We start from the raw sequence: 23,073 nt of genomic DNA on the forward strand, positions 1-23,073 counted from the left end.
ACGCTAGGAATTCTTTGTGGTACAATGCATCGCCAAGCAGCAACATGAAGGGGGGATACATAGCATACGAAGGGGGAAGAACATAGCATACATTACACACATTACACGTATGAGTTGATACTGCACATTGCAACTGTACAATAGACTCAACATATTAGACATATTATACACGTAAGACTAAACACAAAGGCTGCTTGGCAGAGCAGCACCGAGGCAGCCATCCGCGGCGCCAACTAGAACTCAAACAATGCACATAATACAGAAGATTTAAGTATTACATCAAAAGATAAACCACACAGACAATAAAGACAGAAAGCATAATGCAGGGTTGGTGTAAGCATTTTGGGTAATAACCTCCACGGGTTGTGTATTCCACCCTCACAAGGTACCAGGTGCGGCAGCCATCTTAGGCGCTCTGCGTAGGATTACCCAGGATGGAATAGTCCACCCCTAGAAGAGAACACAAAACGGGGAGATTGCAGAGTCCTTAGGTTCAGAGTAGGGTTCCAATAAAACCATCAGGTCCATGTATTTTTCATCCCATCCACAAGTTTACCAGATAAGGCAGCCATGTTGGGCGCACTACGAAGGTTACACAGTGGGAGATGAGCCATACAAGGGCCAAATGCATTCACGGGAAAATCCTACCGTAGAATACGCATGCTGGATAGTGAACCTGATCCAGCGAGAGATCGTCTGCTTAGAAGCAGGACACCCAACTTTCTTGGGATCATACATGACAAAAAGAGTCCGATTTTCTGTGACGAGCAGTCCTCTTCACATAGATTTTCAGAGCCCTTACAACATCCATGGACTTTGATGAAATTGTGGAGTCACTAGCAACTGGCACACAATAGGTTGGTTGATATGAAATGCTGACAGAACCTTCGGAAGGAACTGCTGACGTGTCCAGAGCTCAGCTCTATCTTCATGAAGATCAAGTATGGGCTTTTACATGACAAAGCTCCAAACACCGACACACGTCTAGCAGAAGCTAAGGCCAACAAAGTGACAGCCTTCCACGTGAGAAACTTGACCTCAACCTCCTGTAGAGGCTCAAAGCAGTCCGACTGGAGGAACTGCAACACCATGTTAAGATCCCAGGGTGCCATAGGTGGTACAAAGGGAGGTTGGATGTGCAGAACCCCCTCCAAAAAAGTCTGAACCTCAGGGAGGGCAGCCAACTGTTTCTGGAAGAAAATGGATAAGGCCGATATCTGGACCTTTACGGAACCTAATCTCAGGCCCATATCCACACCTGCTTGGAGGAAGAGGAGAAACCGTCCAAGTTGAAACTCCACCCTAGGAAACCTCTTGGATTCACACCAAGACATACTTTTTCCAAATGCGATGGTACTGCTTTGACGTTACTCCTTTCCTAGCCTGTATCAGGGTAAGAATAACCTTGTTCGGAATGCCCTTCCGAGCTAATATCTGGCGTTAAACCTCCATGCCGTCAAACGTAGCCGCGGTAAGTCTTGATAAGCGTACGGACCCTGCTGCAGCAGGTCCTCCCGAAGAGGAAGAGGCCTCGGCTCTAGCAGTAGATCCAGAAGATCCGCATACCAAGCCCTTCTTGGCCAGTCCGGAGCAATGAGGATTGCCTGAACTCTTGTTCTCCTTATGAGTTTTACAACTCTTGGAATGAGTGGAAGTGGAGGAAACACGTACACCGACTGGAACACCCACGGAGTCACTAGGGTGTCCACCGCCACTGCTTGCGGGTCCTCTCGACCTGGAACAATATCGCAGAAGCTTCTTGTTGAGACGAGAGGCCATCATGTCTATTTTGGGTACGCTCCAAAAATCTGTTACCTCCTTGAAACCTCCGGACCCCACTCTCCTGGATGGAGATCGTGTCTGCTGAGGAAATCCGCTTCCCAGTTGTCTACTCCCGGAATGAAGATTGCCAACAGCGCCAACGCATTTTTCCACCCAGAGGATGATTCTTGTTATCTCTGACATTGCAGCTTTGCTCTTCGTTCCGCCTTGCCGGTTTATGTAAGCCACTGTTGTTACATTGTCCGACTGCACTTGAATGGCCCGATTTCTCAGAAGATGGACCTCTTGGAGAAGACCGTTGTAGACTGCTCTTAGTTCCAGAATTTTTATCGGTAGGCCGGTTTCCAGACTTGACCACCTTCCTTGGAAGGTTTCTCCTTGAGTGACTGAGCCCCAGCCCCGGAGACTTGCATCCGTGGTTAGAAGGATCCAGTCTTGCATCCCAAACCTGCGGCCCTCCAGAAGGTGAGGTAATTGCAGCCCCCAGAGGAGTAAGATCCTGGCCTTTGTCAACAGACGTATTCTCTGGTGCATGTGTAGTTGAGATCCCGTCCAGGAGATCCAGTTGGAAGGACCAAGCATGAAATCTCCCATACTGCAGAGCCTCATAAGAGGCCACCATCTTCCCCAGATGGTGAATGCACTGATGAACCGACACCCAGGCTGGCTTCAGGACATCCCGGACGATTGTTTGTATCACCAACGCTTTTTCCTCTGGAAGAAACACCCTCTGCACTTCCGTGTCGAGGATCATTCCCAGAAATGACAACCTCCTGGTTGGTTCCAAATGTGATTTTGGAAGATTCAGGATCCAACCATGTTACCCGAGAAGCTGGGTCGTGAGAGCTATGGACTGTAACAGCTTCTCCTTGGACGATGCCTTTATCAGCGGATCGTCCAGATATAGAATTATGTTCACACCCTGTCTGCGGAGGAGAACCATCATTTCTGCCATCACCTTGGTGAATACCCTCGGTGCTGTGGAGAGGCCGAATGGCAGGGCCTGGAATTGAAAATGACAGTCCAACAGTGCGAATTGGAGATAAGCTTGATGCGGCTGCCAAATCGGAATGTGGATGTACGCATCCTTGATATCCAGGGATACCAGGAATCCCCCTTCCTCCAGATCTGATATCACTGCCCTTAGAGACTCCATTTTGAACCTGAACTCCCTCAGGAAGGGGTTTAGTGATTTTAAGTTCAGAATGGGCCTGACCGAACCATCCAGTTTCGGTACCATGAAAAGGTTCGAATAGTAACCTTTGTTTTTCATCTGGGGAGGAACTGGTACAATAACCTATGCCTCCACCAACTTCTGGATGGCTCCCTGTAGGATAGCCCTGTCTGCCAGTAAAGCTGGTAAGCCTGATTTTAAGAACCGGTGAGGAGGGAGATCTTGAAATTCCAGCCGGTACCCCTGGGACACAATATCTTGCACCCAAGGATCCAGGCCGGACGACACCCAGACCTGACTGAAATGCCTAAGTCTCACCCCCACCTCCAGGCCACGCAGTCCACCGTCATGCTGAGGACCTGAAGCAGGCTTCTGTTCCTGGGAACCCGCAGCAGCAGGTTTCTTGGATTTTGGTGAACCTCCTCTAAAGAAGGTGTTGGACGGTATGGCCTTTCTTGTTTTAGCAACCCGAAAGGACTGTGATGCAGCTGAAGAAAAAGGTTTCTTCGTAGCAGGTGCAGCTGAGGGAAGAAAAGGTGACTTACCCGCTGTAGCCGTGGAGATCCACGCATCCAACACTTCCCCAAAGAGAGACTGACCTGTGTAGGGTAGGGTCTCCACACCTCTCCTGGATTCCGCGTCGGGAGACCACTGGCACAGCTAAAGTTCCCTACGAGCTGAGACAGACATGGAAGATATCCCTGCAACCATGGAACCCTGGTCTTTCATGGATTCCACCATAAATCCTGCAGAATCCTGAATGTTACGTAAAAACAATTCAACATCACTTTTATCCATTGTATCCAAAGCCTTGAGTAACGTGCCTGACCACTTTACTATAGCTTTGGAAATCCATGCACAGGCAACAGTGGGACGTGGAATCGCCCCCGAAGCCTGTATATATGGAGTTGAGCGTAGTATCAATTTTGCGATCAGCCGGTTCCATTCAGTCGGTAGATCCTGGAACAGGTAAAACCACATTTTTTGAGAACCTGCCTTTTGGAAAAAGACGCCCTGCTGGCGTTGAAACGCGTTAAGGATACAGGTTATTCTCCCTAACATTCCTGTATACCCCTGAGAACATTCCACTACAAGGGATAATTTGCAGCACGAGCGCTGCCGCGTCGGCTGTTTATCATTTAGTTCACAGCCAGACACCGGCACATCGGAGCCATTCCATTACGTTGGCTGTGCACCTCAGCAAAGCTCACCTGGAGCTCTGTGTAGTAATCCAGCTACTACACTGTTACTACCAGCGTGTCTGACTGCAGCTTACAAATACCGCAGACCTCCTGTGATTCCATGATCACCTCGCCCTTCTACAGGTGAATTACAGAGAGGCTCCATCTGAGCTGCCTGTGGGAGCCCCGTCATACCGCCATCGGTGAGAGCTCATCGACATCATGCCGCACAGGTAACATCTCGCCGCCTGGGAAGTACAACCACCAGCGTGTACGGCTGCATTCCATCCCAGCCCGGCGGCTAAGTGCGGACCTCGCTCTCCCGTCCCCATGCAGGGGCATAGCGGCTGACTCAAACAACATCACTCCAGGCTCTCTCTGCCGCAATCATCACAGTGGGTAATTGTGTATTTGCACAGTCCATCTCCACACCACTCGGACACCATTCATTCATTAAAGGTTCCTTATCACTCTAAGATCATCGGAACCGTTACGTGCTGCTACAGATATAGGACTTTTTTTGAGATTTTGCTTTCACGGATCAAGTGAGTCTTACTCTTCTGTATACAGATCTGTAGTTTATTTCTATAGTTCCACATCAATGTTATAATTTCTTTTTCAATCAAATATCTGCAGTTCCTATCAAACAGCATTGGGCATTCTTTGCATAGAAAGCACTTATTAATTAATTATTAAGGTTCAGGGGTATTATATTGAGCAGATTTTGTGTTATATTGAATTGTTTTTATTATACTCCCGGGAGAATTGTTAACATTTTTAAATACAATAAATCTTCATACTTTTTGATTGTCAAGCGCAACCTGGTTTTTGTTGTCAATATCACCTTTTTTGAGAGTCTGGATGCGTTCACTATGGGTAGGTTTTCCAATTTTTTCTATCCTCCTCAGGGAAGGGGAAAGCAAACAGAACCCTTCCAGGGATCTGGAATTTTTTCTCTGGGTTTTCCCATGCTTTCTCAAAAATAGCATTTAATTCTTTGGATGCAGGGAAGGTTAGCGAGGCTTTCTTATTGTCACTGAAGTAAGCCTCAACCTGCTTAGGTGTTGTATCAGCAATATTCAACACATCTCTAATAGCCTCTGTCATCAACAGCACCCCTTTAGCAAGGGATGCGGCCCCCCCGAGCACATCCCCATCACAGTCTGCCGTGTCAGAATCGATATCCGTGTCATCTTGCATAATCTGGGCAAGAGCACGTTTGTGGGAACCTATAGAGGGGGCCCTGAGGTAACAGAACCGGACCAAACTGCCATAGAGTTCTGTAAAACCTGAGTTGCAGATTCATTCTGCGCAACCATAGTAGAAATCTGAGAAATCATAGATTTGATAGAGAATAACCATTCAGGCTCCCTTGCTGGTATCTGTGCTAAAACAGTGCAATCCTGATTACATGGAATGAGATCATCCTGAGAGGACATATCCTCTGCAGCATATGACAGAGTCCCTGGACATAGCTAAATGGAGACCACAGACACTCCACACACACACACACACACACACACACACACACACACACACACACACACACACACACACAGGGGAGGACAGACAGAGTTACACCCCCAAGAATGGCAAGAGAGGCTTCAGGAAACGTTCGATCCCCTCAGGAGCTCAGTGTCCTGTCAGCGGAGATAGTGGCTCAGACCCCGCAGGGCGGACACTACTCCCCCCTTAGTTCCAGGCACATTTTCTAAACTGAGTCTGGTAGGAGGGGCATAGAGGGAGGAGCCAGCGCACACTCTCAAACTCTTAAAGTGCCAATGGCTCCTAGTGAACCCGTCTATACCCTTAGGACGTAAGAGAAATATGCTTTATATTCCTCAAAGTAGCCCCCTTTTTCTTTGATGACAGCTTTACACACGCTTGGAATTCTCTCAGTCAGCTTCATAAGGTAGTCTCCTGGAATGGTTTTCCAACAGTCTTGAAGGAGTTCCCAGAGGTGATGAGCACTTGTTGGCTGCTTTTCCTTCACTCTGCGGTCCAACTCATCCCAAACCATCTCAATTGTGTTTAGGTCAGGTGATTGTGGAAGCCAGGTCATCTGACACAGCACTCCACCTTCTTGGTCAAGTAGCCCTTACATAGCCTGGGGCTTTGTTTGTGGTCATTGATTGTTGAAAAACAAATGATGGTCCCAGTAAGCGCAAACCAGATGGGATGGCATGGCGCTGCAGAATGCTGTGGTAGCCATGCTGGTTAAGTGTGCCTTGAATTTTGAATAAATCGCCAACAGTGTCACCAGTAAAGCACCCCCACACCTCCTCCTCCATGCTTCACAGTGGGAACCACACATGCAGAAACCATCCGCTCACCTTCTCTGCGTCTCACAAAGACACAGCGGTTGGAACCAAAAATCTCAAATTTGTACTCATCAGACCAAATTACAGATTTCCACTGGTCTAATGATCATTCCTTGTGTTTCTTGGCCCAAACAATTCTACTCTTCTTATTGTTCATCCTCAGTAGTGGCTTCTTCGCAGCAATTCGACCATGAAGGCATGATTCACGCAGTCTCCTCTGAACAGTTGATGTTGAGATTTGTCTGCTACTTGAACTCTGTGAAGAATTCATGTGGGCTCTAATCTGAGGTGCTATTAAGTAGCGTTTTTTGAGGCTGGTAACTCTAATGAACTTATCCTCCGCAGCAGAGGTTACTCTTGGTCTTCCTTTCCTGGAGAGGTCCTCATGAGAGCCAGTTTCATCATAGCGTTGGATGGTTTTTGCAACTGAACTTGAGGATACATTCAAAGTTCTTAAAATTTTCCGTATTGATTGACCTTCATGTCTTAAAGTAATGATGGACTGTCGTTTCTCTTTGCTGAGTTGAGTGGTTCATGCCATAATATGGATTACAACAGTAGTCAAATAGGGGAGTCCACTGTGTTCTAACCCTACCTCTGCGTAACACAACTGATGGTCTCAAACACATTAAGAAGGCAAGTAATTCCACAGATTGACTCTTGACAAGGCACACCTGTTAATTCAAAACCATTCCAGGAGACTACCTTATAAAGCTGATTGAGAGAATGCCAAGAGTGTGCAAAGCTGTCATCAAAGCAAAAGGAGGCTACTTTGAGGAATCTAAAATATAAAACATATTTTGATTTGTTTAACAATTTTTTGTTTACAACATAATTCCTTGTTTCTTTCATAGTTTTGATCTCTTCAGTATTTATCTACAATGTAGAAAATAATTAAAATAAACAAAAACCATTGATTGAGAAGGTGTGTCCAAACTTTTGACTGGTACTGTATATATATATTTTTTAGATAGACATATATAGTGTGTGTGTGTGTGTGTGTGTGTGTGTGTGTGTGTGTGTATATATATATATATATATATATATTTATTTATAAACACTAGCGTGCAAAAGGTCTTTGGCAAAAGCTTATTGGCTTACTTATATTGCTCTATCTTAATGAATAAAACCTTTAATTGCTCGCTAAAATCATTATGATTAGAAATGAGACTTTAGGACTTTACTTCAAAATGTACTATACTTAATTTACCATATTTGTTAACACTAGCATATTTAATTTTAATCGCAGTCCCACGAGTTTATTGATATGCTAAAGTACGGGGAAGTGCTTTCTTACCTTGTCAGCCGGGGTGAGCTTGGTCCAGGGTTTATCAGCTCTTCTGTCATAATCATGAGCATCTGTCACCTCAACATACTCATTAAATCGAAGTATTTTTCTCTCCAACAACTCCGCCACTGTAGGTCTCTGACTGAGCTATAGATCAAAGTGAAAGACTAGTGAGCTTTTGTTTTTACTATTCCATAATTTTATGCAGAGTACAGGAAACGTAATTTTAACGTAAAAAGAAAATGATAAAAGTTTATATATACTGATTTCTAAACATATCTGCAAAATCTAAAACTGTATCCTAATTAAAACAAATTCATTGTAGACTTGTTTTAGTCCTTCACTTCTCTTCCAGGACAATCCTTTGTAGTAGTTGGAGAATGCTACATAATAACACAAATGCTAATAACATAATGCAATCACTTACAAACAGCCATAAATTTGCTTTTATTGATTTACCATGTAGTACTAGACTCAAATCAAGTACGTACTGGAGAACTACACTATGCAGACAAAAGTGATTGAACACTGACAGCAAATAGATCAGAGATGTTATTGACGTCAGTACTTTGTAGGTCCACCACGTACAGTGATTACCGCAGACACCCTTCTTGGCAAACTGTCCACAAGCTCCTGGACAACAGCAGGCGGTATGTTTTGCCATTCTGCCTTAAGTCCAGTGGCCAACTGCAACACTGAAGAAGGTAGAGTTGGTCTAGAACGCACCAGTCGCTCCAATTTCTCACAGAGGTTCTCAATGGGGTTAAGATCTGGACTGTGAGCTAGCCAGTTCTTCTGGATTACCGAATATTCTGAATACCAGTCCAGAGTCACCCTGGAAACATGACATCGTGCAGCCCACGATGATTCCCTTTTCAAACTTGGTAAGCTTCTTCCAGCAGGTCATTTCGTTAGCAAATGATCTAATCAGTGCCCCATCTACCTGTTTTATACCTTCACGGACATCACCTGCTGCAGGAGTGCACCATTTTGCTTGTGTGGTGGTTCAATCACTTTTGTCTACATAGCGTATTATGCGTTAAAACATATGTGCCATCAGCATGGCTAAATTACATGACCGGTCATTTTCAAAGGTAAACAGCATATGCTCACATCACAGCAGTGATGTCCATATGCAGGAATTTAAAGCTACTTACAACCCATGTAGACATTTAACTGATGCATATGGGGATGGGATTATCTGGATATTCAGATTGTCAACAAGCTGAAGGGGGGACGTGGTATGTCGAACCAGACATGCTAGCACTGCGATGTAAAGCATGGTCATCGACTTGGCTTTACAACTTTAAAGGTGATGGTAAAGCTCTTGATGGGAATATCGTGTGGGAGGGGCATCAACACCTCCTTGGCTTTAAAGATAATGCCTCCAAAAGGCAGCAATTTCTTTTTATGGGTGAAGTTATCCCTCAAGGTAGAGCAGGCGACAACTATAAAAGTTAACTTGCTCTTTAAATAAATCATTGAGTGATTAGTCCAAATTATACTGAAATGTTCTTAGGAAAAAAAAAAGGCAGATACCTTGCGTGTCAATCGTCTCTTGATCTCACGTTTCTCTGCTAGCCGGTCAGCTTCATTCTTTTCTACAAAGGAAATAGGTTTAAGGATGTCACTGAAACTCATGGAAACCTGTGTAAGCCTCTCTCCAGGTCTAATCAGTGTTCATGAAAAACTTCTCACTTCTTCCAATTACACAACTTGGTTGTTTTAATAAGAAAATTACCATTTCCTTCTCTATATTCCCCCTCAGTAACATTCACAGCTCATCCTTTCCTTGTCGGTTTCTTAGAACATATCTTTGCCAGTTATCAGCTCCTGCCCATTTCTGTCACTATGTGCTCATCACGTTTCTGTACACTTTTCTACCAACTATATATTGATTTGTTTCTACACCCCACTCTGGGCTTACGTTGTAAGATGTTCCTCTGCTCCAGCTCCTCAGCAGTGGGTCTCTGGCTCAATCTTCGGTTCAGCTGTGAGCCAATCTGTTGCCGGATTTGATTCCACTCTTCCCGGCTGCGATGAGGTATCTCAGTGTCTTGTTCTTGAGAACCCATTTTCCCACTAAGCTTCATGGCCAGAGTATCTTTTCTTTTCACCTTATTTGCCAGGGAGCCTGGAAATGAAGAAACGTTTAAATAGCTAGAAAGTAAATAGTGTGGCTAAAAGACACAATAAAGAACAGGGAGTGCAAACAAAAACATGAATAAGCTACAATTACATTTATTACAAAAGTAATTAGGCACTATTTCATAACACATATTGACATGTAACAAATCTGTAAGCCATACCCTACTCACCAAACCCAATAGGACTTTTAAGCATGAGAAGTACACTGCAACAAAAGATTGCACTTGTTTTACACTGAGATGCTGTTAACTCCACTATTCCAGGAAACTATACTGTGTAATACAGGGTGCAAACATTTTAAAATAAAACAAAAAATGTCTGCTTTGAAAAAGTCAGCAACAATATGCTTACTCCTCACTTTGTTGCTGTCAAAGTTTTCCAACATTTTGGATTACACAGAGAAAGGTGATATATAATGTACTAGAACACAATTTTAGTTGCGCAGCTAAAGACCTAAAATGTAAGCTGCACAAAACAAAACACCAGTCACTGTAAGAAGCATACAGTTTCATCACACCTTAAGATAATGGGAACAAGCCTAATCAATGCAAAGTGTTTCTTGCTAACTACTTTAGACTTCCTGGGCTTTATTCACAAATCCTCCAGGCGGGTTAGAGGTAAGAATTTAAAACGCCACTCGCAGTAATTGTAATGTACGCTGGGCTTTACACTGACTGAGTGCACTTTTACATTTTCACCTCCAAGCCACTGCTTTGTAAAAGAAGCCCCTGTCTGTAATACGGTGGCTGCCTTATAGGCCCTACACACTGGGCGATATGAAAGATATGAACGATCTCGTTCCTTGATGAACGAGATACCGTTCATATCTTTCAGTGTGGAGGCACCAGCGATGAACGATGCGCGGCCCCGTGCTCATTCATCACTGGTGCCCCGTCGCTTGTGCATGCAGGCCAATATGGACAATCCCGTACATATTTGCCGAGCCGGGTGACGGGGGGAGTGAAGAAACTTCACTCCCCCAGTCACTGCCCCCCCCCAACTCCCCCCTACCCCCGTCGCCTGTATCCACTGTCGGGCAGCTCGGCAGTGGATCCCGCAGTGTGTAGGACCTATTAGTTTGGCTGAAGCACACTCTGGAAAATACTTAAAAGACCAACTTAACCTAAAATATAAGTCTGTTTCTATAAAAGGAACTTTGGGTGTTATTCTTCAGCAATGGTTCTTAATGAAATAATCAGGGCACACAATGAAAGCTTCCACTGTATTTAGGACTGCAGAATGGCTATAACACAAATTTACAGCTTGCACTTCACTATAGAACAAGGTTATATACAATATATCACACCTTTCCATACTGTACCAACTTGCATGTTAGATTTATTTGTCTTTTAAATTGCATACAAAAAGCAGGTTGTACTTACCCTTAAAATGCATTTGTCATTACTAACTATTCACTTCAAAATATACCACTGGTCAAAAGTTTTAGAACACCCCAATTTTTCCTGTTTTTATTGAAATCTAAGTAAATTAAGTCCAGTGCATAAACCCAAAATGGTACAAAAAAAAAAAAAAAAGACTTTCAAAGAATAAGTGGAATATCTTATGCGCCCTACACACTGGGCGATAACACTGCAAGATATGAACGATCTTGTTCATTAATGAACGAGATAACGTTCACATCTGTCAGTGTGGAGGCTCCAGCGATGAACGATGTGCGGCCCCGCGCTCGTTCATCGTTGGTGCCCCGTCGCCTGTGCATGCAGGCCAATATGGATGATCTCGTCCATATTGGCCTGCATTGCTATGGAGTCACAGCCCCCCCGCCGCCAGGTCGCCTGTCTGCCGTATCGGCGGTCGGGCAGCTCGGCGGCGTATTGCCGTGTCTGCAGGGCCCATTAGATCTAACAACTTACAGGATCCAAACAGCATGTATTGAGGCTGTAGCGGTAGCATATCTAGACTTTAGTAAGGCATTTAATACTGTCCAACATTGCAGACTGCTAAATAAACTCAAAAGCTTGGGATTGGATTATAAAACAGTTAAATGGATAAGAACCTGATTGCAGGATGGGAAACAGACAATTTTATTAAATGGAGTGCATTCTATGGAGGGAAATGTTACCAGTGGAGTACCCCAGGGATCTGTACTTGGACCAGTGCTCTTTAATATCTTTGTGACATTGAAAATGGTGTTGAAGGGAAATAATTACTTTTTGCAAATTGCACAATTATATGTAACAGGGTAGACACATTAGGAGGGGAAAAACAAATGTTTAACGATCTATCTAGGTAGACTTGAGAGATGGCAACTACAGTCGAATACTAAAAAATGCAAAATCATGCATCCGGGTCTCAAAAACCCAATGGCTAAATATAATAACAAGGGTACTATAATGGAAACTACTGAGGTGGAAAGTGATTTAGGAGTCACTATTTCAAATGTCAGATGCTTGGTAGCATAGGGAGAGGAATTAGTAGCAGAAAGAAGTAATAATGCGACTGTATAGGTCATTGGTACGGCCCCATCTGGAATTCTGTGTCCAGTTCTGGAGACCATATCTCCAGAAGGATATAAATACATTAGAGAGCATACAAAGAAGGGTAACTAAAATGCTGCACAGCCTACATCACAAAATTTACCTAGAAAGACTAAAAGATCTTAACACGTATAGTTTGGAGCAGAGAAGGGTAAGGTGGGACATAATAGAAACTTTCAAATATATCAAGGGTAGACATAGAATTAATTTATGGTGACACTGCAGTTTACTTTATTCAAGAAAGTTTGGGAACCACTGTTGTAGGCTATGTCAGTATCTACATTCGAGGAAGAGAGCCAGACAGTAAGCCTCAAATCATGGAACGGCCAACATTAGTTTCCAGACTCAGTGGGGTATCCAGGGAGACGTGAAAAGTATCTGTTTTTCATGATTTTTTTTTTCTTTTGTCATTTTTTCGGGGGGCTATCCAATTATCAGACTTTTTTCCATCCAAAAATGTTTTCCTTTTTTGCGCAAAAACACAGGATCCGCAAAAAGGTTATGGACCTACGTATTTTTTCGCACCCGCAATCAGCAAAAAATTAAAAATAAAATAAAAGGATGCTTATCGCGGATTTGATTTAGTCTGCCTGAGGCAGGCAAATCTAAATCCCTGCTAAGTGCCGGCATCAGGGCTAACTGGATAGCCCCAGGTGCGGTAATTAGCAGAGGTTTACTGCAGCTAATTGGGTACCACCCTTAAACACCACTGAGTTGGTTTGGGATGAACTGGACAGACGGGTGAAGGAAAAGCTATCTACACGTGCAACACACTTGTGGGAACTTCTGAAATAGCATTAGGAAGTACTGTCTTGATAAACATTTGGAATTACATTGCAAAAAGAATGCTACGAGTATGTTTGGTGGTTATATCTGCAAAAAGTTGCTACTGTTTATTTGTTGTAAGAATTTATTTAAGAGTACATTGAGAAATGAAACCAGATAACACAAAACAGGACAACGGGGGTATTCAAAAACTTTTGACCAGTAGTGTAAATCCAACACCTTTGGAATTTGGGCTTAGATTTGAGTACTTCCCATCAAGAATAATCGAATAACCATTACCTGTCAAAACTTGCACGTTCATGGGATAACTAGCAACGTATTGCAGCATAAACAGTATAGCATTATGGGTAATATGCTAAGGAAACAGAAAGATTCAAGATATCCCCTGAAAAGAGGGTCCAAGTGATACCTTATTAATCCACTCATTGAGGCTGTCTTGAGTATGTATGCAACAGATGTACTCTAATACACATTGTACCAAGGTACACACAGCAAAAAGCAGTCTGACAGAGGAAGGAGACCATTATGTCTGTCAACACCATTGTTTTAGGGATTGTCCCAATAATTACACAGAGAAGGCTACAATTTATGGGTGACTCAATCTACAAGATAGAAATAAAAATGTCAAACTGATTTCTTTAAGCAGGTACGCCTTAAATGTATCCCCTATTTGCAACTACTGCTTCTCTTGTCTATTAAAGTCTCACCATATACTCTTCATTAACAACAAATGCTGAAAAGACATACATAAACTAGAATAAATTAAAATCTTACTGAAGTGCAGCAACATAAAAGGCAATGCATATTATTTTAAACAGAACACACCAAATACGTATCTTACTGTACTGTATATAAATTAGCATTAGACAAAATCCACATAAAATGCATTCCGCAAACATTCTCTAGCAATTGTTAGTTTGATGTGTGTGGCAATGTGCATACACGCTGTATCGTATTTGGGGAGTTAGCTAATTTTCTTACACAATTGTACACTTCGTTTTTTTTGGCATGGGCTCCTGGTGTTTGGATGCCTGGTATGAAGGTACAGAATAACGCAAGTACGAGGATGGTGTCAATAGATAAATACACAATATAGTCAACCAGAAAAACTAATACCCCTTTTCCACTAGCTTTTTTTACCCGTGTTTTTGCATGGGGGCGCGCATCGACACGTGTTTTTAGTAGGTGGAAACGGGTCAACACGGGTTGAGCGACCCGGGAATCCTACCCGGATAGCTACCTGGGTAGAACACGGTAATGACCCGGGTAAGTGTGCAGTGGAAACGGTCATTACCCGTGTTTTCAGACCCGAGTAATGCTCTGAGACGCTGATTGGTTCTTCTGGGGCACAGGAAGATGATGTCATCCCTGGGAGACACGCTGGGCACATGCAGGCACCGCAGCAGCTTGCAAACAAACGCGGATGCACATCTATTGCAGCAGCTTGCAAACAACACTACGCTGGGCACATGCAGGCATTGAGGCAGCTTGCAAACAAAACACTCTGAAGTCACGCTGGGTACATACAGATATTTTTATTGCAGCAGCTTCCAAACAAACAGACACTATACAGCAGCAGAAGCTCCAGCACAGCTATGACTACCCATACCTGGTCAGACACAGAGATCAAAGAGCTGCTTAATATTCGGGGAGAGGAAGAAATTAGAAGGCAGGTGACTGGAACAGTTAAGGATACTATAGTCTACAAGAACATATCCCTTATCCTGGCAGAAAGGGGCATCCAAATAACCCAGCAACAAGTCGTTAACAAATTGAAGGCACTACGCAGACAATTCACCAAAGTACACGACCATAACCGCAAGAAAAGTGGTGCTGGGCGTATGGAATGGCCATATTATGACCTATGCTATAGTGTCTTTGGCAAAACTGTGATAACAAATCCCATAGCACTATCGTCATCCAGCTCTGCCAGTCGCCAGATGTCAGTCGACGAGGACCGTGACGAAACACAGCACAGCCTTCCCAGCTCACAATGCATCTTTGGCACCAGCACACTGTGGGTAGCCACGCTTCTTAAATCCTTTTATAGTCGCATCTAGCCGCTGTCCTTGTGGCAAGGAAATAAAGCGATGGTACATGGTATCCAGCAATGCCCCCGTGACCTAGTAGACAATCTTGCAGACCGTGCCAATCCCTACTCCAAATAAACTGGAAACTGTGCGATACTCTCCAGGGGTAGCATACCACCAGAGAGCAGTCGCTAATCTCCTGGCTGACTCAATGGGCTTCCGGAACCTGGTGGTCTGCATGGTTATTGCTGGGGACAGTAGTTCCAAAACATACTCTAATGTAGCGCGAGACATCCTGAAGTTTTCCATCCACTGCTCCTCCTGATATGCTAGAATGGTCTGCATGAATGCTTCTCCATGTCTGCGATCTCTCACCCACATTCTTCGGCTTGGTGTAGAGTTCATTGTTATGAGAGAAATAACAACAGTGGATGATATACGCGCTCTCCTCCTTTTCAAATATTTGTGTCGATAGGTAGCCCTCTCTGCAAAGAATTGAGCTCTCCTTCTCCAGCTCAGCAGTAGGTAGCACAAGGTGAGAAGCTGCATCAAGCTGTCTGTAGCAGAAATAAGCAGCAGTAAACTGCAAACAGTCTGCGACTCCATGCTAGACACAGCTACTGCACCGGCGTCCATTGCTGCAATGCTGTGAGCAGGCCCCACCCCTCCCTTTTGGTCCTTTTGATGACATCATCTTGATGAGACAGTAAAAAGTCCATTTGTAATGCCATCAATAGGCTTTTACAGAGCTTACCCGGGTTAGGTGGAAACAGATCCGACACGGGAATAACCCGTGTCGAAGTGCAGTGGAAACGGGGGGGGGCCGACACGGGTTGTAGCCGGGTTAAAAATCCCGGATCGGACACGGTACTCAGATGGAAAAGGGGTATAAGTAAAAACCTGGATGATCATTTTAGGGCAGATAACATATCTCATCATATGTAGATCACTGCAATTTAATACTGCGTTGAAAAAAATCTATGCATAAGTAGACAGAAATTGAACCTTGCCACAGGTATAAGGCTTCTCCTACTGAGCTTAAGGTGGACATTTACTATGCAGTGATAAGAGCGGAGAAGGGAGCCAATGGAGAAGTTGCCCCATCAACCAATTGGCAGCTCTGTATAATTTTATAGTATGCAAATTATAGTTGTTACTTCAGTGCTGATTGGTTGTGATGGGCAACTTCTCCACTGGCTCACTTCTCCGCTCTTATCACTGCTTAGTAAATGTTCCGCATAGGGCCTTATGAAATTTTATTGTAGACAAGTTTGAATACTTACTATGAGCACTGTAGATTGAGTGATAACATGATTCTATTTTAAGTTCCAGTTGTCAGCTATGCTTGTATGCTCTACTTGCTTGTTTAATGCAATTAATTGCTAGCCATTTTAGTGGGAATGTATTTGGTAAGGGGGGGTGGGGGTTGTAATTGCATACCTTCAAAGTGCATATTTCAAAGTGTAATTTAGATTTTAAGAGTAGTTTTGCATCATACCGAAAAAGAACAGGAAAACATTCTAAAAGTGAATACGATTACAGGAGGACTGCTTTGAAGCTAAAAATGCGAATTCACTAATACCCCTTTTACACCAAGCTTTTGACAAGGGTTATTGCTTGGTGTAAAATGTTCCTTGAAAAATAAACCAGGTCGAGTGACAGGGAATCCGATCCTGGTAGCTGCAAGGGTTCGACCCAAGTAACAGTGCAGTGTAAACCGCTCGACCCGGGTTATGCTTAAAAGCTGCTGATTGGGTGTGTATGCAGAGGTCCGCCTCAAGGGAGGGTCTGTAAGTGACATGCAGGATAGCCCCCCAGGTTCAGTGTAAATAGGGTTGACCCAGGAATAACCAGAGTCCAATGTGGAGTGCAAACATGGTGTCTGGAACAGTGTCTGAAAACCTGCGTCGAACCTGGGTTTTTGGTGTAAAGTGGTATAATTCTCCACAACACCTGTTGCCTTTATTACCTGGTCACTCTCAGTGAACTCCCATTTGGACACTGCAAGACCTTACCAATTCACTTGCAACTAGATGTACATGTTTGTGGTTTTCCACAAATATCTGAATGCGTGTGCGCCAACTTCATTTTGCATTTATTCCCTTGAAAGTACTGTCTGAATTACCATTGGTTTTGCCAGCCCTCACATAGTTCGTATAACTTCGTCTAACGCGGTCTAGTTTGAAATTAAATTTTTGCACCCATTAAATGTCCACATTTATGCCACATAATAAACTATCACTGTGCATACGCATTTAACAACACTGTACTTTCACCTGCATTACAACAAGTATACTGCACACCACTTTTACTACCAGTTTGCTCCCCCTATTTACCACCTCCAAATCATGACCAGGCTTCAAATTCCCCATCAATCAGTGGTTCGCTAATTCTTTACTCTGACCCCTTGTTCCCAACATCTAACATGCTGTACGCCTCTTCCAACCACTTCACTTTTGAGTAGCTGTCATTTAGGGATGTAGTTAACTGGGATGGGATCCGGTCTCCAGGTCGACAGTAACTATCCAGATCGACCACTATTGGTCGACAGGGTTTCTAGGTCGACAGGTCAAAAGGTTGACATGAGCTTTTCATAATTTTTTTCTTTTTTTAAACCTTTTCATACTTAACGATCCATGTGGACTACGATTGGAACGGTAATCTGTACCTTGCCCAAAGCATGGCGAGCAAAGCGGGGGGACACGGTGCAATAATTGGGGCTCCTGGTAACTCTACGAAGAAAACGACACCAAACCAAAACCCCCCATAAAAAACTCATGTCGACCTTTTGACCTGTCGACCTAGACACTATCTACCTTCCATACCACACCTAACCGGGATATCATACTGAACCCCCCCCCCAACTTTGCTACCTGGCTCCCTCACTTTCGCTCTTCAGATTCCCTCCGTTGTCTTAGGTGTCTTCAATATGCCCTTCGAGGACTCTGCCTCACATTTGGTCTCTGTCAAAGGTCCTTCTCACGCTCCCATGTGAGTGGGCACTGCCTTAATCTTCTCTTCACCAACAGTTGTTATATTTCTGACTACACAAACTCCCCATTCCTTCTCTTTCTTAATTTACCTCTTTCTCCTTCTCCACCTCTGCTTCTATTAGGGAGGCCAATCCCGGGGCATTTTTTTCAATCCCGGGATTCGGGATTGAAAAACACTCAATCCCAGGATTACCGGGATTGCAGTAGGGAGCAGGGAGAGTGGCTGTGGAGGGCAGTTAAGGGTGTAGGGAGCAGCGCTGGAGGGTGGGTGTAGGAAGCGGCACGGGAGGGAGCAGCGCTGGAGGGTGGGTGTAGGGAGCAGCGCAGGAGGGTGAGTGTAGGAAGAGTCGCGAGAGGGAGCAGCACTGGAGGGTGGGTGTAAGTAGTAATACTTATTAGGTAGGCAGCCATGGACGGTTACTGAACGCGCCGGCAGCATTTCAAATTGAAGCGCTGGCCGCCAGCCAGTCAGAACGACCAGTCTGGCAGCCAATCAGGAGCCGCTGCTACGTCCACTTCCGTGATTGACTGCCGGTCCGCCAGCTCTGATTGGCTGGTGGCCGGCGCTAAATTTGAAATGCCGGCAGTGCGGTCTGTGTGTTCATGGCTGCCCGCCCACCTAAACGTTAAACACCCCGCTGCCAGCCGGGCAGCGCTGTGCTATAGTGCTCAGTGCTGCCTGGCAAAACTGCACAATGCACATGCGCAATCTAATCCCGTGAATCGATGGCCTTCCTAGCCTCCACTAAGCGAAGCACTGACGCTATCAACATTGTATCCTTAAACTCTCTGCTCAACTGATATCTCTCCTGCCCTGAACAAGCCACTTACCTATACAATGCCAACCTTACCTCTGCGCTCGACTCTGTTGCTCCAGCGATCACTATCAACCCCCCCACAGATAGTCACCTCAACCATAGCATTCCAAATGCACCAGATACCTTCAAAAGTGCTCAAGTACCACCGAGTGACACTCTCCAACTACCAACCCATCGTTCTCCTCCCCTTTTGACAATGTGGACCACCCTCTACACTTGCAAATCCTTCACCCACTTAGTCTACATGATACTGCCCTCCTCTCTTCTCGTTCCTTCTGCTCTCATGACTCCAACTCCTCCCACTTCCACTAACAGTTGGTGTTCCCGAAGGCTCTGTTCCGGGACAGGTCTTATTTTCCAATCAGATCTACCTTTCCTCCTCTCTCTTCACTCATATCTCCAACTCCAAAACAGGTCTAAGACTAAGCTGATCATCATCCAACATAACCTCACTACCCACAATTTCAATATCTACTGACAGCACAATGCTTTGGGTATGGGATACCGTCCGTCAGCATAACGACGCCGGGATCCCGGCTGCCAGAATGCCGGCAGGGGGGGTGAGCACAACGAAGCCCCTTGCGGGCTCGTTGCGCTCGCCACAGGTTGTACTCCCACTCTATGGGTGTCATGGACACCCACGAGTGGGAATAGCCCTCGGCCCCCTGCTGGCATTCTGGCGCCCGGGATCCCGGCGTATGTATGCTGACCGCCGGAATCCGGACCGCTGATATCATTACTATATCCCAGCACAACCAACTCCTCTAGCCCTCAAGTGTGCTGTCTTCACTCCTCCCTCTCCTTCAAACCACACATTCAGTACCTTACGCAGTTATGCTGTGTCCATCTCAAAAATATTTCCAGGATCAGACCCGCTCACCCAGTGGCTACTAAATATCCTTATCCATTCACTGGTCATATCTAGATTGGACTACTCAAACCACCTCCTCTCTCCACTCCAATCTGTTCCCCATGCTGAACTATTCCTGTAATTCGACAGATGAAAAGGCTAATGATGGGTGGCTGTCTCTGGATCTTAATTTGTCATTTTTATGGAGATCGCTCACTCTTCTATCTGCTGGATTGCATAACAGCGGTGACATTTTTTTTTTTTAATACTAAACTATAGTATTTCAATTACTACAGCTGAAAAAAGAAGATCATTTGGGAAGGTTTAAGGATACATTTTTTGGTGGATTACATTATAAATGATAGTTTTTTTAAACTTTCATATACAAACTCAAGACCAGCACAGCACTATATCTCCTTTGTGGAGGCCTGTTTTCACCATGAACCTCAATAACACTGAGAACAGGTCTTAGGAAAAGCACCGCACAATATAAAAGCTTGTACAAGAAAACAGCATTATTCCTTACATTTACAAATGCATGCAATTGTAGATGCATGTACATACTACCTTCAAATTGCATTTGTATTTGTAGATTAGTTTAGCAGTTATGAAACTTACTTGTTTCTTCTTCATCTTCCTCCTCTTCCTCTTTGTAGAGTATGGGTCCCTCTGAGTCGCTATCACTGATACCTTCATCTTCCTCCTCCTCCTCCTCCTCCTCCAGGCATGGAGGAATGTAGCTCGGTATTACAGTAACGGAAGGCACATCACCAATGTATACCCGTGAGGCATGCGAACCGGTGACTTCTGGAGACGAGTCTTCCTCTTCCAGGCTCACTTCTTCTTCATCATCATCATCATCATCAGGCCTGGAGAATGGCATAGATCACAAAATGTAAATACAGCAAAAAAGACCAGATATGGCTTCATAGGTATGTTATATGCTCATACATCCTGGAAAGAGGAAGGATGGTATTAGCCTATAACGGATAGAGTCAGGCTGGTAGGAAGTGATGAAAGACACTCACACTTTGAGGAGCTCTATAGTAACAGGCAAGGATCTTACTCTCTTCCTCTCCTCACTCGACCCCAATTCATTAGGAACAAATAGCAGGGAGTGTGCCCTCTGGGAATTATCCAAGGTGGACAGTGGCTGGGGGCTACTAAGAGCCTGCTGAATGCGAATATGAAGAGGCAGTATAGGCACATTTGGTGGTAAATCTTTTTCCTCTTCTGTGCTAGGGAGGGGGACTTCCAGTGGTGGGTGTTCTTCAGGAAAAATGGCGGGCAAGGAGGGGGCTTGAGGCAGAACAATGGGAGGTGTTGGAGAACGTGCAGAGGCTTCACTTGCAATATGAGGAGGGAGTGACACAGGACGAGAGATCTTCTCTCTGTTGCTCATGACGTCTGTGGGGAGGGGAACTCCACGTTTGGAAGGAAGTGGAGGGGATGGGCGAGAACCAACAGGTGTCAGTGTGGTCCCTCCCAGAGCCTGGCAAAGTTCCGCTAGAATAAAACACAATATGTGTTATTGAAAGCCATACTTTGTAGAACTCTCCTATACAAAAACACTACAGGACTCTGTCTTCAATGGTAAGACCATTAGAATGCTTAATATTACAGTAGAAAGCAGTGGTGTACAACACTTCAACTACAAGGAAGCATTCGACAGCAACGATACATTGAAACGCTACACAATATTTTATGTACTCTACCCCACCCTTTCTGGTAAGCATAATGGTTTCAATCTTTGTATACCGAAACTTAAATGACAAGTAATTCCATGTTAAGAGATCACACGTGCAGTTTGGTATGCCGCAGTTCTAGCACCTAGCGATAAAGATATACATTTCTTACCTGCCACAATGATATTCTACAGCCTTTAAATAAAAAGGAATGAGACCAAACCAGAAAATGAAGAAAATCATTTCAAATGTAATTACAACTACATAAACTTATGGCACCAACATTTCAATGGTAATACAAGCCAACATTAAAGTACTAAATGCAATGGGGAATTACAAAAAATTACTAATTAAAAAAACTGAAGAACTGACTGTAGAATCCATTGGGCAAATGCAAGGAATGCAGCAACATATTGTAAAAGTATAAAAGTATATCTGGTAAGCAATAATAAGTTGCAAAACTAGCAAACCTAAAATCAGATTTATTTTTCTCCTTAAGAACACTAGCATAAAAAAAAAAAAAAGTGAAACTGAAAATTAAGAGGAAAATGGCTTGAATGTTGTATAGAATGCATTTATTTACATTATACTACATAGAATGATCCAAGCAACACAAATTAATGCATTTCCTCAAATGACACTCACACACATTCAGTAATTGTACGTGTATACACATATATACACATACACACACGCACACACACAGGTTGAGTATCCCATATCCATATATTCCGAAATACGGACTATTCCGATATATGGAATTTTTTGAGTGAGAGTGAGATAGTGAAACCTTTGTTTTCTGATGGCTCAATGTACACAAACTTTGTTTAATACACAAAGTTATTAAAAATATTGTATTAAATGACCTTCAGGCCGTGTGTATAAGGTGTATATGAAACAAATTAATTGTGTGAATGTACACGCTTTGTTTAATGCACAAATTTATTACAAATATTTGCTAAAATGACCTTCAGGCTGTGGGTATAAGGTGTATATGAAACATAAATGCATTCTGTGCTTAGACTTAGGTCCCATCACCATCATATCTCATTATGGTATGCAATTATTCCAAAATACGGAAAAATACGATATCCAAAATACTTCTGGTCCCAAGCATTTTGGATAAGGGATACTCAACCTGTATATATATATATATATATATATATATATATATATATATATATATATATATATATATATATATATATATATATATATATATATATATAAATAAAATAATAAAGAATTCTCATGGGAGCTGAACCACCTCAGGTATCACAGAATACAATAAAAAATCGTTTATTCATAAAATTAACAATTCATTTTATAACATTGTCGTAAACGTCTATGACGCAAATACATAAAAATTCTTTCTTAAGATCATATACATCAATTGAACAAGAATATATTGTTTTACAATGGTCTGATGAGTTATATTCTGATGATATCCACTATTAAGTGAGATATCAAATCTTCAACCTAAGAGTTCAGATGTATGACCTAATCCACAAACTCGTAG

The 23,073-nt window shown here is 43.6% G+C and overlaps 1 protein-coding gene across 8 annotated transcripts in view; it reads right to left on the reverse strand.

Annotated features, from left to right (window-relative positions):
- PHACTR4 (phosphatase and actin regulator 4) overlaps positions 1-23,073 on the reverse strand; it is a 177,351-nt gene that overhangs the window by 5,364 nt on the left and 148,914 nt on the right. For all 8 annotated transcript variants that reach the window (XM_063954686.1, XM_063954683.1, XM_063954680.1 and 5 more), the window contains 5 exons: positions 20,898-21,375; positions 20,488-20,738; positions 9,674-9,880; positions 9,286-9,347; positions 7,756-7,893 (listed from right to left, as the gene is read on the reverse strand). In XM_063954686.1, the coding sequence (XP_063810756.1) occupies positions 7,756-7,893; positions 9,286-9,347; positions 9,674-9,880; positions 20,488-20,738; positions 20,898-21,375 (1,136 nt within the window). The remainder of the gene's footprint in view (positions 1-7,755; positions 7,894-9,285; positions 9,348-9,673; positions 9,881-20,487; positions 20,739-20,897; positions 21,376-23,073) is intronic.

Source organism: Pseudophryne corroboree, chromosome 2 (assembly GCF_028390025.1).
Source record: "Pseudophryne corroboree isolate aPseCor3 chromosome 2, aPseCor3.hap2, whole genome shotgun sequence".
Classification (NCBI taxonomy): Eukaryota; Metazoa; Chordata; class Amphibia; order Anura; family Myobatrachidae; genus Pseudophryne; species Pseudophryne corroboree.